The sequence below is a fragment of the Pseudonaja textilis genome, chromosome 12, assembly GCF_049901715.1.
Source record: "Pseudonaja textilis isolate UNSWEBS1 chromosome 12, rPseTex1.2, whole genome shotgun sequence".
NCBI classification, from domain to species: Eukaryota; Metazoa; Chordata; class Lepidosauria; order Squamata; family Elapidae; genus Pseudonaja; species Pseudonaja textilis.
Window position 1 is genome coordinate 1,700,108 of NC_142001.1, and position 14,411 is coordinate 1,714,518.

At 42.5% G+C, this 14,411-nt stretch overlaps 1 protein-coding gene across 1 annotated transcript in view; it reads left to right on the forward strand.

Annotated features, from left to right (window-relative positions):
* Window positions 1–7,113: 7,113 nt before the first annotated feature.
* MTMR8 (myotubularin related protein 8) overlaps window positions 7,114–14,411 on the forward strand; it is a 43,672-nt gene continuing 36,374 nt past the window's right edge. The window contains exon 1 of the mRNA XM_026703130.2: window positions 7,114–7,169. Coding sequence (XP_026558915.1) covers window positions 7,146–7,169 — 24 coding nt within the window. The 5' untranslated portion in view covers window positions 7,114–7,145. The remainder of the gene's footprint in view (window positions 7,170–14,411) is intronic.

Sequence of the window (14,411 nt, forward strand, 5' to 3'; positions counted from 1 at the left end):
GATAACAGATCAAATAAAAAAATATGTAAAACACCATTGAATATATTAATATATATTAAGGATTTATAAAATATGATTGACATAAATTATGAGATGGATTGTAAGGGAAATAATACCAGTTTTTCCTTTTTTTAAGGATGAATTTGAACTGATTATCTTCTTCCTTTTTATTCTTTTATTTTTTTATTTCTTTTCAACTTAAAATTGATTAGAGGTAATATAATGGGGAAGTACCATGCGGAATCTGACTAAAAGGGGATTTATGTTATAATATAGCTATTAGGTGATGGGAATTATAATTGTTTAATGGAATAATTTAGAGGTAGAATTTTTAATGGGATGTAAAAGGGAATCAACTATATGAAGGTGGCACACTTTAATTGGCAACCATAAGGGAAATCTTGTTTTGCAATGTTTGAAATGTAGATATGGATTGAAATTGTACATGGGACAGATAAAAGTATAATTATTTTGAAAATATGAAAATCTTGAAAAGGATGTGTAATAGATTTAGATACGAATGAGAGAGTTATAAAATAAGCCCGTGGGAAGTATTTGAGGGGAAAAATTAATAAAGAATATTTAAAGTAGTGATAAGACATGAAATTGAATGTGAAAGATAAAAGATGAATATGTAACTGAGATTATACCTGTATGGAGATTTGAAAACCTAGAACCAAGCTGTTCACTAAAAAAAGATGTTTTATTTTTCTTTGGTTTGTGAAAACTGAAATAAAATTTATTTTAAAAAGAACTAAACCAACATAAAGAGAATAACCAAGGAAGTAAAATAAAAAGTAACAGGTGACAGGCCGCGCAAAACACCTGGGCATCCGCGCCCTTGAGCAGCTTCAGGCAGCGAAGGGTACCTTCTTGGGGACACAGCTCGCCCTCCGAGGCTCTGCCAACCAGCCAGCAGCAGCAGCAGCAGAGTGGCTGGCAGCATCTCCAGCTGGGCAGGGGGGCAGTCGGCGCAGCCTGGCCAAGTTCCCTTGGGGCCTGTGCCACCCTCAGTCTGCAAACACGGTGGCTTTGTGGCGGCGCATCCTTTATAGTCCGCCAAAGCCTCTGCAGGACCAACCTGATGGCTCTGATCCCTCCCCATCAAGAAGGACCCAGCGGCTTTCAGGGCCCATGACGAGGGTCCCACTGAAAGGCAACTTTTGCTCCTGAAGTGCCTGGCCTGGCTCGGTTCCCGGGGATGGATCGGGCTTTATGCCCTACCAGAGCCTCTGCGGGACCAGGGTGGGGAAGAGCGCGGCTCGACCCTTCCCATCCATTCCGTCTCTCTCTCTCTCTCTCTCTCTCTCAAAGGGGAAGTGAAGGTCTATGGCCGTGATTTGCCTTTCCAAGGATGGGGTGGGGGGTGGGGAGGCAGGCTGGAGGCTGAGCTGCTGGGGTTATCTTAACTTCAAGTTTGGCTTGAAAACCTGGGGTGACTCAGACAGTTGCGCTGGGCCTTGGTAACCTAAGGATGAGTGGATAGTAAGAGCCTGGTTTAGTGGACAGGTATTCCTTTCCTGGGATTCATCATTTCATGAAGGCCTATGTTGGTTGATCTGGGAGTCTTCTTCAGCCCCAATGGCATTCGCTCCTGTGAAAGCCCTTAAGGAGAAAAGAAGGGGTGTGTGGAATTAGGAATGATTGGTTTTTTTTTTTTATTGCAGCAGCTTCTGAAAAACATTATCATTATCATCCAGTGAATTGTATCCCCCCCAAGTTCTTTATTTTATAAAAAAAAAACTCTCTGCGTTTTATGATGAGTTTCTCTTCCACTGGGTTTCAAGGCTCCATATTGTATTACTAATCAGAGGAATGCATGTTGTGTGAAGGAGCCATTGAGTTCCCAAGAACTTCTATCTTGGTAAAACATCTTGAGAAAATTTTGGACACTTAAGTTGAAATTGATTGCAGCTGCAGTCCCTTTTTCAGCTTACCTGCTGCTATTCCTTAAAAATAATATTTCATTTTCACAGATAAGAGACGGCTCCCCCTCAACACAGCCTAAGCTGGCCTGAGAGATAACTAATCCTCTCTGTCATTTTTTTAATGGCTACAATTTTGAACCCTTTGGGAAACCTTCATATATAGTTATTTCAGTTTCAGAAGTTATATTAGACTGGGAATGATTCTGTTAAAGTAACAGACTGAATTTTTACATCCTAAGTCATCATTTTATATAGTGATAATTTGTTACATCAACCACAGTGACTGGGCTTCATACATAATACTATTTTGTAAACCAACCTGTTCTCCTTTTTAAAAATAATTTTATTAAAGTTATCATAATATAAAATACAAATGAAAATAAAGATGAGAGGGAAATACAGGTGAAACTTGAAAAATTAGAATATTGTGCAAAAGTTCATTTATTTCAGTAATGCAACTTAAAAGGCAAACCTAATATGTGAGATAGACTCATTACATGCAAAGCAAGATAGTTTAAGCCGTGATTTGTCATAACTGAGATGATTATGGCTTACAGCTCATGAAAACCCCAAATCCACCATCTCAGAAAATTAGAATATTGTGAAAAAGGTTCAATATTCTAGGCCCAAAGTGCCCCACTCTAATCAGCTAATTAAGCCATAACACCTGCAAAGGGTTCCTAAGCCTTTAAATGGTCTCTCAGTCTGATTCAGTAGGAATCACAATCATGGGAAAGACTGCTGACTTGACAGTTGTGCAGAAAACCATCATTGACACCCTCCATAAGGAGGGAAAGCCTCAAAAGGTAATTGCAAAAGAAGTTGGATGTTCCCAAAGTGCTGTATCAAAGCACATGAATAGAAAGTTATGTGGAAGGGAAACGTGTGGAAGAAAAAGGTGCACAAGCATCAGGGATGACCTCAGCCTGGAGAGGATTGTCAGGAAAAGGCCATTCGAAAGTGTTGGGGACTTTCACAAGGAGTGGACTGAGGCTGGAGTCAGTGCATCAAGAGCCACCACACACAGGCGGATCCTGGACGTGGGCTTCAAATGTCATATTCCTCTTGTCAAGCCGCTCCTGAACAACAAACGTCAGAAGCATCTTACCTGGGCTAAAGAAAAATAGAACTGGTCTGTTGCTCAATCCAATGATGAGAGCAACTTTTGCATCTCATTTGGAAACCAAGGACCCAGAGTCTGGAGGAAGAATGGAGAGGCACACACTGCAAGATGCTTGAAGTCCAGTGTGAAGTTTCTACAGTCTGTGTTGATTTGGGGAGCCATGTCATCTGCTGGTGTTGGTTCACTGTGCTTCAGTAAGTCCAGGTTCAACGCATCCGTCTACCAGGGGATTTTGGAGCACTTCATGCTTCCTTCCAGAGATGAGCTTTATGGGGATGCTGACTTCATTTTCCAGCAGGACATAGCATCTGCCCACACTGCCAAAAGCCCCAAAACCTGGTTCAATGACCGTGGGATTACTGTGCTTGATTGGCCAGCAAACTCGCCTGACCTGAACCCCATAGACAATCTATGGGGCATTGCCAAGAGAAAGATGAGAGACACGAGATCAAACAATGCAGAAGAGCTGAAGGCCGCTATTGAAGCATCCTGGTCTCCCATAACACCTCAGCAGTGCCACAGGCTGATAGCTTCCATGCCACGCCGCATTGAGGCAGTCATTGCTGCAAAAGGGGCCCAAACCAAGTACTGAGTACATATGCATGCTTATACTTTTCAGAGGTCCGATATTGTTCTATGTACAATCCTTGTTTTATTGATTGCATGTAATATTCTAATTTTCTGAGATTGTGGATTTGGGGTTTTCATGAGCTGTAAGCCATAATCATCACGATTATGACAAATCATGGCTTGAACTATCTTGCTTTGCATGTAATGAGTCTATCTCATATATTAGTTTCACCTTTTAAGTTGCATTACTGAAATAAATGAACTTTTGCACGATATTTCTAATTTTTCGAGTTTCACCTGTAGGCAAGGGGTTAAATGGATAAGAGAAGTAAAGTACAAGGGACAAGCAAAAGGTATTTACTTCCAAGGTTTTTTTAGTACAGTAAAGTACAAACTTTTAATATTATTAATTTAAGTAATACTAGACATTTCTGTATCAACAAATTATATTAATCAGCAAAACCCAGTGTGAAAAGTTCATTTTTTTCTGCCTTGAGCATAATTCCAGAAGCAATTTCCAGGTAGAAACAAAGCTGGACATGTTCTTCTGCCTAATTAAAAATCAATTTTGTCATCTCTGCTACCTCCATCACTTTCTCCATCCATTCTTCTGTTGTGGGGATTGAGGTAGCTTTCCATTCTTGTGCATGTACAATTCTTATCACAATCAATTTATACAAGAAGAAATCTTTTTTCCACAAACCATCTGTGCGTGCTTCATCACGGGATGTTTTCAAGATGAGATTGGACAATCTTTTGTCCAGAATGGTACTGTCATGGGCAGGAGATTGGACTAGACCTGGTAGGTTCCTTCCAACCCTTTTATTCTTTGTTCTGTTACCCAAGCGAAACCCTGCAAACCAAGTCTCTGCGGAATATCTCAATCTGAAGATTTTAATTGGTTGATGGGGTTGATCAAGCCAAGCAGACAGCATATAAATCTAATCAATTATTATTGTGATGGTAGATACTAGAAAAGTCCAAAATTGTAAGATAAATCTCAGAAGATGGCAGTGTAAGTTGCTTCCACATTGCTGCCATGAAAATGAAGCCAATGAACCATGGTAATACAACTTGAATGTAAATTAAAGTCAATTTCAAGCCCTCCCTGCCTGCCTTATTAATGTTAAAAATTTTATTCCTGTTTTAACTGTCCTTCATTGCAATACAATATGTGTATGGTTTGCATGTTTTATGTTTTAACTGTACACCACTCAGATTCCCTCTGTGAGCAAAACAGACAGTCTCCAAATTCGATATTTAAACCAGTAAATGAACTTGAGTTTACAATATGTGTGAACCAGCCAACAAAAGGCACCTTTTGGATGGATTTTTTAAGGATATGTAATCCTACATATGCAGCCCTTTAACAGCAAAAGATGGATATGGGAATACATTACAGCAGGGGTCCCCAACCACCAGTCCGGGGACCAGTACCGGTCTGTGGAACAATTTCTACCGGGCCGTCGGTTTGCTGGGCGCCGCCATCTTGTTTTGATGAAAAAGTGCTTCCGGTGAGCTTTTCCGGGTAGAAAGCGGCGTTTGGGTGCTGAAAGAATCCTCGCGCCTTAGTTTCATTGGAGGGGGGGCGGCTTCGAACAAAACTAAGGCGCGAGGATTCTTTCAGCACGCATGGCAAGGCGAGCCGAGTGACCGTCCCGAAGCTGTGGCGAAGCCCATCGACACAGATACAAAGGAGGAGTTGAAGGTGGCGGGGAGAAGCGGGGGACGGCTGGCTGGCTGGTCGCTCGGCTCGACTTGCCATGCATGCTGATGCTGGTACCGGGCCGCGGATGATTTTGTGATGCTGGTACCGGGCCGCGGCACAAAAAAGGTTGGCAACCACTGCATTACAGAATATATAAACTGGCAGGGCAAGCTACTGTGTATAATCAGGGAAGAAACCCTACTCCCTTCCAGCACTGATGATGTTACTTAGTTGGATAATGGGATGTCTGCAAGCAGCAAGCAAGCTCAGAGAGCACCAAGGATCTTGAGCTACATACATTTTCTTATTTTGAGAATAAATGACCAATTACTGAACACCCATTCAACTCTAATAGCAAATCAAACAAAGGTGTTTGACCAGAGTTCATAGATTGTGTTCCTCATCTTCACTGGAAGCAAACTGAATACTGGAGGATTTCTGGAACTTTTATTCCTAATTTCTATGAAAAATATCAACTTTGAACAAGAAATGGCTTTTGTTGGAGTGTTTCCTTAGTTGCTTCAGTATTCAGGTTCAGCAAGCAATGCTTTAATTAGAAGAGGAAACTCAAGATGCCTGCACTTCAAGGCATGGGGTCTTAGCAAAGTTGGAAGCAAAATGTATTCCCCAAATATTGTCATTACTTGATTTTTGCCCCAGTTTGCAAAACATTGAGTCAAACATGGATTATTTGCTGGCCATGGCTTTGTTTTATTCAACATGTCATGATTAAAAGAATAATAACATTGCAGTGGAACCTAACCATGTTTTGTTTTGTGCCTCTAAATCATGGATCACTTGCTACCTGTTTCAGATCTGGGGGTTCCTTTGCACAATGGAGGCAAGGATTTGGAAGCCCGAGCACAGTCGGTTGCCATACCCAACACGTAATCCAATGTTTCTCAACCTTAGCCACTTTAAGCTGGGTGTTTGAATTGCAATATATATTTTTAAATTGTAACCTGTCCAGAGCTATTGACTGAGATGGGAACCTATAGAAATTGAATAAATAATCTAATACAAATGGTATGGATGAGTTGTTATGATTTTTGATAATGGTTTGAATCTGGAGAAAGCTCTAAGTGAAAAATAAAGCAATTAAGAATCTCACAACTGACTGACTTACTGCTTCAAATTCCATGAATTCCGTTAGTCTATTTAAAGACTTGTTTCTCTCACACTGCTAAACTCTGGTTGGTTAAACTATGGATTATCTAAACCAGGGGTGTCCAACCTTGGCAACTTTAAGACTTGTGGACTTCAACTCCCAGAATTCCAGCTTTGCTGGCTGAGGAATTCTGGGAGTTGAAGTCCACAAGTCTTAAAGTTGCCAAGGTTGGACACCCCTGATCTAAACCATCCTTGGCTGGCTGATGCAACCTGAAGTTCATGATTTGTGTAATGGCTTGCAATGCCTGCACTGAGGCCAGTGGTTGGACTTGGGAAGGAGATGGACTGGAACCAGCAAAATCCAAATTCAGGTCTACTTCACAGGGGTGCCCCCTGTTTGGGGGGAAACAGCCAGGAGACAACAGTGCTCTGTATCTCCTGGGGCAAAAGCAGGAGGAATCTCAGCCCAGAGGTGCCCCCCCAACGAGCCCAGTGTACAGTATTTCCATAACGGATTGTTGAAGGGGTGCAGTTCGGGGGTCCCTCCGGTAGGAGGCGGTGCAGTACTCCAAGGGCCGGCCGGTGCCAGCACTCCGCTGGGGAAGGGCAGCTGCCCTCACACAAGATGGCGGACGAAGCGCCTCCTCCGCGACATCTCGCGAGCCTTCGCGGGATCCGGACGTGGAAGAGGCCGGCGGCTTCGGCGATGGAGTATATCACGACGCCCAAGGTGAGGCGGGAGGGGCAGGGGGATTCCCCCTGCGCTCCCCCCGGCCTGTGGAGGGGTCTCTGGGTATGTGCAGAGTGCCTGCCCGCTGTCCCGATCCCTCCCCGTGGCTCGCCGTCCCCGCGGGCTGCGTCCCCACGTGCTCCGCGGGGCTGGGTCCGCCCGAGGGGGAGACTGGAAGCGAGCCCGACCGGCTGGGCATGGGGGTCAGCCTGTTGGGGAGGCTGAGGGGGGTTCCCACGTGGATCTGACCGAGACACGCGTTTCCTGGGACTCTGAGCTCGCTGCACACGCCGGGGAAGGAGCACTCGGGGTTGTGTGAATGCAACCCACGGGAAGCATGGCTCAGCGGGGTTGCCGACTGGCTCACTTATTAGATCTGTTTATAGAGCTGCCCCTCTTGCAGTACTGAGTGAAGGCCAGTCTACCTCACAGGGTTGTTTTGGAGGAATAGGAGGAGCCGCCTTGGGTTATTTATACAGATATTATGTATTGATATATTTTTATTTATTTTGCATATATATGCATATATACATACATATTTTTTTCATTTATATTTATGCATAGGTATAAACTTCGTATAAATATTGCATGTATGTTTATATATAGTCTACATTTATATTTTATACAGTGTTATTTATGCTTAAATATGTTTATACAATTATACATTTATAAAACCTTTAAATGTACGAGATAGAGCACCGTAAATATAATGGCAAAGGATACAAATAGAATCCTAATTATAATAAGGTGTTTTGTATTTTATTTTTATTCAAGCCAACCAAAGTAAAAAACGGCCACCTTGTAATAGTGGCCTGGCATCCGAGACCCCCCGCTCATCCCAGGGCTGAAGCTGGCAGTGCCAGCACAGCAGACAAAACTGGTGGCGCATCCAAAGTTAGGACCACCAAGCTTGAGTTGAGTGGGAGTGATGGGTGTGCCAGTCCAGCATCTCCGGAGGGCACCCAGTTGGAGAAGGGTTCTGTTAACGTCGCTGTTTTTGGGGCAAGTTGCTTCCAAGCTGGTGGGAGAAGGAAGTAGGTCCCTTCCCTTTGATTCTCTGCCTGTGTTCTCACAATCCCCTGGAACACACACAGTCGTCTCAGTGGGTTTGTGGACCTGTGTGCTCTGGTTTAATGACAAATTGGTTCTTCTAATTGGCAGTGAGTGTGTGGCGCTAAAAGAACCATCCAAAGCAGATGGGGAGCTGGATTTTGGACACGGAAAAACGGGTACATTTCACATCGCAGGATAAAGGGTCCTCTGAACATGTGTAGAGTACATTTTCTCTGGTTACATCTGGCTTGATTGCTGAAAAGAAGTACCAAAGCAAACATAAACGTGGCTTCTCCACAATTGTGATTCCATTTCTTTTCTTCCCAAATCCCAAGTTTCACCTTGCCTCCCATTTAAACTTAGAAATACTTAATTTCTTAGTTGTGGCTTTGGCTTTATCTCTCACTAACACTTTTTGCATCTACCATTCTTATTATTACTTTATTTTACAATCTGACTGTTTTACTGTTACTGCATTTTATGCTGCATTATATGTTCTGATCTGTGGTTAAACAATCATCTTAGAGATAGTCCTTGATTTACAGCCATTAATTTAGCAACTGTTCAAAGTTACAACGGCACTGAAAAAAATTGATTTACAACCAATCCTCACACTTACAGTGGTCATGTGATCAAAATTTGGGCACTAGGTAACTGGGATGTATTTAAGATGGATGCAGGACCCCAGGATCACGAGAACTTCATTTGTGACCTTCCCAGCCAGTTTCCCACAAATGGAAGAAGCTGGATTTGCTCAACAACAGCTTCATTCACAATTGTTTTGTTTAACAACTGCAGTGATTTGATTAACAACTACTGTTGCTGGAACTACAACTACTGGAATGGTATAGGGTCTCCTGCTTGAGCAGCGGATTGGACTAGAAGACCACACAAGGTCCCTTCCAACTCTGTTATCCTGTTACTATGATTTACTTAATAACTTCAGTCATTCTTTTAACAATTAGGGGAAAAAGGCTATAAAATCGGGCATGATTTGCTTGACAACTGCCTTGCTTTTCAGTGGAAATTCAGATACCAAAAGTTGAGTCGACTTACAACAGTTCATTGAGTGACTGTTTAAAGTTACAAAGCACTGAAAAAAGTGACTTACGACCATTTTCCACACTTAGGACTGTTATGGAATCCCCATGGTCGTGTGATTTACATTGGGCCACTTGGCGACTGACTCACATTTATGACTCTTGCAGAGCCCTGGGGTCACATGATCCCCTTTTGGGACCTTCTGAGAAGCAAAGTCAATGGGGAAGCCAGATTGACTTAACAGCCGTGTTACTAATTTAAGAACTGCAGGGATTCCCTTAACAAATGTGAGAAAAGCAGTAAAAGGGGGCAAAAATCACTTAGCAAATTTCTCAACAACATAAACTTTGAGCTCAATTGTGGTCGTAAGGTGAGGACTACCTGTACTCGTCCCCGTTTCCACCAGCCTTTTGCTCTGCTCTACCAAGCTGGAGCCTGTGTATGTGTAGGGTGTGAGTTTTAATTCAAAGAGCGGGCAAATGCGTACTAGAATGTGCAGGATCCTTAGAGGGCTTTAGGAGCATGTGCAGAGGGCATCCGTTAGCGCTCTAATTATAACCAAGGTATTAAAATGCCTTTGCAAACCTCCTTGCGTGGCTGCTATATTGGTCTCTCCGTGTTTTATTCTCTGAAAAGGTTATTTTTACCCATCCAGTTTATTGCTTTGAGCAGCTGGCCAAATCAGTTGCCCAGAGATTGTTTCTAGCAATACATTTGTTCCCCATTAAATGCGCTGCTGGGTGACTTCTAGAAGAGTCTCTGGTGAAGTTTCTAAGCTGCCCGAAAGGATAGCGGAAGATAATTGGTTTATTTTATGAGGCTGCAACCTTATTTTCATGGGTGTTTGGAAGCAGCAGGCCTTCCAGAGGATCCAAAAGCATGTCAATTGGCACTTCCTATTTTAGATGCAGTTCACAATGAGAAGGTTTCTTTCAAAATTGTTCCAGGGGCACTTCTCAGCTCGTGGGACTTGGATTCTTCAAGTGCAGTGAAAGTTTATGGTTTCAAAAAAACCATAAAATGTAGAAATACAAAGAAAAATGAAAATGGGGAAGGAAAAGCGAAAGAAGAAAACTATTTATTTGTTTATTTAATTTATATTGCTGCCTATTTTCCCATGGCAACTCGAGGCGACTTACACAATGTAAAACCATATTTAAAGCAAGAAATAAAAATAAAAAACAAAAACTAACAAAAAGAATCAAATAAATCAATAAAGTACAATAGAACAAAATCTGGGGAAAAAATAAAATCACCCCCGCCCCGACCACAGTAGCCATTTGATGGGCTCCATCCCGCTCTGGGTTCCCCAGGCCCGCTGGCAGAACCAGGCCTTCAGCGCCTTCCGGAAGAGTGCTAGAGTGGGGGCCATTCTAATCTCTGGGGGGGGGGGGATGATGTTCCAGAGAGAGGGAGCCACCACGGAGAAGGCCCTTCTTCTGGATCCCACCAGGTTATCCCCTTCAGGGATGGGACCCGCAATATTCCCTAATTAAGGAGAGAAGCAACCTACAACTAAGGAGAAGTTTCCTGACAGTGAGAGCAATTTGCCTCCATAAGTTGTGGGGGCTCCATCACTGGAGGTTTTGAAGAAGAGATTGGACAACGATTTGTCTGAAATGGTATAGAGTTTCCTGTTGGAGCAGGGGGGTGGACTAGAAGACCTCCAAGATCCCTTTCCAAACTCTGTTATTCTGTATAGAATAAAGGGTGAAGGGAAAAAGAAAAAACATATTGACTTCCAGTTCCTTTTGGCTCGGTAGAATAAGATAATAACATACAACCTCAACTTTTTACTTTTACATAATATATACTACCCATTTTTTTACAACAACCCTATCTAATCAGCAAAAGCCAAAATCAAAGATTCATTTTCTTCCCACCTCAAGTGCAAAATCCCAAATCAGTTTGTAAGTAGAAATAAAATAAATTGTGTTCTTTTCTTTAATCAAAGAAGTCAATTTAGCCATCTCTGCTGACCCCATCAATTTTTGGAGCCATTTGTCCATCGTGGGAATCACAGTATCCTTACAGCACTGAAAGCTTACCTACCCCAGATCCATTTCCTTCTGTGATTGTTCCCTCCCATTTCCCTAGATTGAGAAAACAGAACGAACCCAGTGTTTCTAAACCCATGCCATTGCTTTTCTTTTGGTGAAAAGGAACTTAACAGGAAAGTCATAATCTATTTCCCTTTTTGCAAGAACAGTGTCCGGAAATGTAGAGGTCTGACTTGGTGGTACCTTTCTCTTTCTCTCTCTATGTTACCCAGAGATAAATCTTGTATTGCTTCTGAAAAATGCCAGATGGAGGAAGTAGGGCAGGAGGGGAAGATGGCTTATTAATGGCCTGAAATAAAGACACAGGCATCTTTTAAAAATAGAGCCAGGAAACCTGTGTTAGGAGTTTGGTTGCAGCAGCTGACCTCTGTCTCTTGACTAGTGCCTAGACCTGTTTCCCCTTGCACCACGGAAAGTTACAGGGCAGTTCTTGCAAGCAGGATCCTGACACAACTTGATGGTTAGTTTTTAGCAGTCCTGGCTAGTGGGAAAGGCAAAGATTGCGGAAAGAGCTCCTGGTCTCCAGGAACAGGCAACCAATCTTTAGGAGCTGTGATGTTGTTACACTGTAGTCAGATTTTGGTTCATTATTCATTACTCTCCGCATAAGAGCGGAAAGTATTGGATTGGTGGAGCTTAAAAATCTGAGTGGTGGTTTAAATCCCATTTTCTAGGGAGAGCTGACTCAGTGCTTAGTTTGGCCAGATTTCTTCTTGAAAAGAGGCAAAGTTAAAAATTCTTGTGCTTAGGCTGAAACTTTAGCGGCCTTTGGTGGCACTGGGAGTAATTGGAAGCTGGATCTTGGCTAAAAATAAAATGAAATGTTAGAAGGGGAATGATTGACTAGATTGCGATTAAGGGCCCTGTCTGGATTTGACCCCAAAGCTAATTGCAAGTCCTCAATTTACAACCATATTTGAGCCAGGAGTTACCATCATTGCAGTTGTTGATCAGACTCGACTTTACAACACTTTTTGTGGTGGTCATTAAGTGAACCCTGCAGTCATTAAGCAAATCCACTATAACTAATGAGTGTTTTTGATGAGAAACTGAAAGTAAATCTTGGAAATCAACAAAAAACATTGAAAATTGCAGTTGTGTGTCTGTGGATACTGTAAATGGCAATAAAATGAGTTGGTTGCCAAGCATCTGAAATGCAAGCACATAGCTGGTGTGGCCATTGCAACCTCAAAATTGGGGGAGGGGGGAAGGGAGGGAGACCATCATAACTTTAAACAGTTGCCAAGTGAATGGTTGTAAGTCAAGGACTACCTGTAGTGGGATGAGCAACTGTGGGCCAGTGGAGTGCAAGTCTCCTTGTGGTAATTTTCTTATGCCCTTGGTTGCCGTTTAATATGCAGTAATTTTCAACCTGTCTGGAAGTTGAGTTACGACAACTGGACTTTTTTTTCCTATTGGTTCGAATGTTTCTCTGCTTATCCCGGTAGCTTCTTCGGTCTGAGCAAACTAGTTAGGAGAACCCCATATGTGTTCTTCATAGATTGGACAACCATTTAACCAGGATGCGATAAAGACTCCTGCCTTGAGCAGTGGGCTGGACTAAAAGGCCATTGAAGTCCCTTCCAGACCTGAGATTCTATGTTCTGTGAAATGGGCTCAGTAAAAAGCTGAGTGGGTGGTCTTCAAAGTCATGTGATTTGATGTAAAAAGTTGGAAGGAGTATCTTAACTATATGTATGGGAAAGAAATGGCTGTGTCAAAGGTGGGAATGAACAATGCTTCTGCTTCTTTTGTTGTATATATATAAGATTTGGGCACGTCAGGAAAACCTAAAAATAAATGGAATGCACTGAAGAAAAGTGTGTAACAAATCACAAAGAAGGTCAAGAATGATAGTTTCAAGCGTGGCCTTGGTAAGACCACACTTAAATATTGCATCCGTTTTGGTCACCGCATTATAAAAAACGTTGAGACTCTGGAGAGAGTGCAGAAAAGAGCAACCAGGATGATGAGGGGGCTGGAGGCTGAAAGGTACACAATGAATGGTGGCAGGAACTGGGTCTGACTAGTCTAGTGAAAAGAAGAACGAGGGGAGATATGATAGCAGTGTTCCAATACTTGGGGGGCTGCTACAAAGAAGAGGGGATTAACTTGTTCTCCAAAGCACCAGAAGGCAGAACAAGAAACAATGGGTGGAAACTAACCAAAGAGAGAAGCAACCGGGGACTAAGGAAAAATGTCCTAATACAGTAGTGAGAACAATTAACCAGTGGAATGGCTTCCCTTTAGAAGTTGTGGCCCTTTATCATTGGAGGCTTTTAAAAGGAAATTTGACAACCATTTGTCTAAAATGGTGTAAGGTTTCCGACTTCAGCAGGAGTTAGATTAGAAGACCTCTCAGGTCCCGTCCAACTCTGTTATTCTGTGTCCTGTGATGGGCTGCTAAGTAGGGTGTGGAGTGAATGCGGTATGTGGAATACCTAGTGCAAACAGTATAAAGTGCCCAGTATGATAGAAGGTTTTGCATCTCATAGAGAGAAAGAGTGAGAATTAATTGCACAATTATTGAGTGATTGAAGATTAAGATGAACGATGAGATTATTCCACCATGCTTTATTTATCACAGGAGCTGGTTTACTTGAGTTTTTATAGAGGTAGTCCTCAGGTTATGACCATAATGGAGTCTGCCCATTATGGTGCTAAATCATGTCAGTTGTAAAAAGGGTCACCCATATGATCAACCCTATTTTATGACATTTTTTGCAACAGTCGTTAAGCAAATACAGTTGTAAAGTGACCTCCATAGTTAAGTAAATGCCATGGTCATTAAGCAGAGCAGTTGTTTGCTATGGGCCAGTTTTGCCAAGAATAGGAAGTACGGTAAATTCAGGGTTTTGGCAAAATGTCATAAGACAGGGTCATGTGACCGTGGTTGGGCTAGTGCAAAGGGCCATAACTGGAGGCTGGTTGCTGAGCACGTGAAATGCTATCACATACCTGCAGGGGGAGGGGCTGCCCAGTCTTTACCATAAGTATCTCCCAGGTAGGTCGCTAAATGACAGGCCATAAATCAAAGACTACCTGTAACTCTATGCAGCAGTTTCTGAAATATTCTGAAATATTAGAT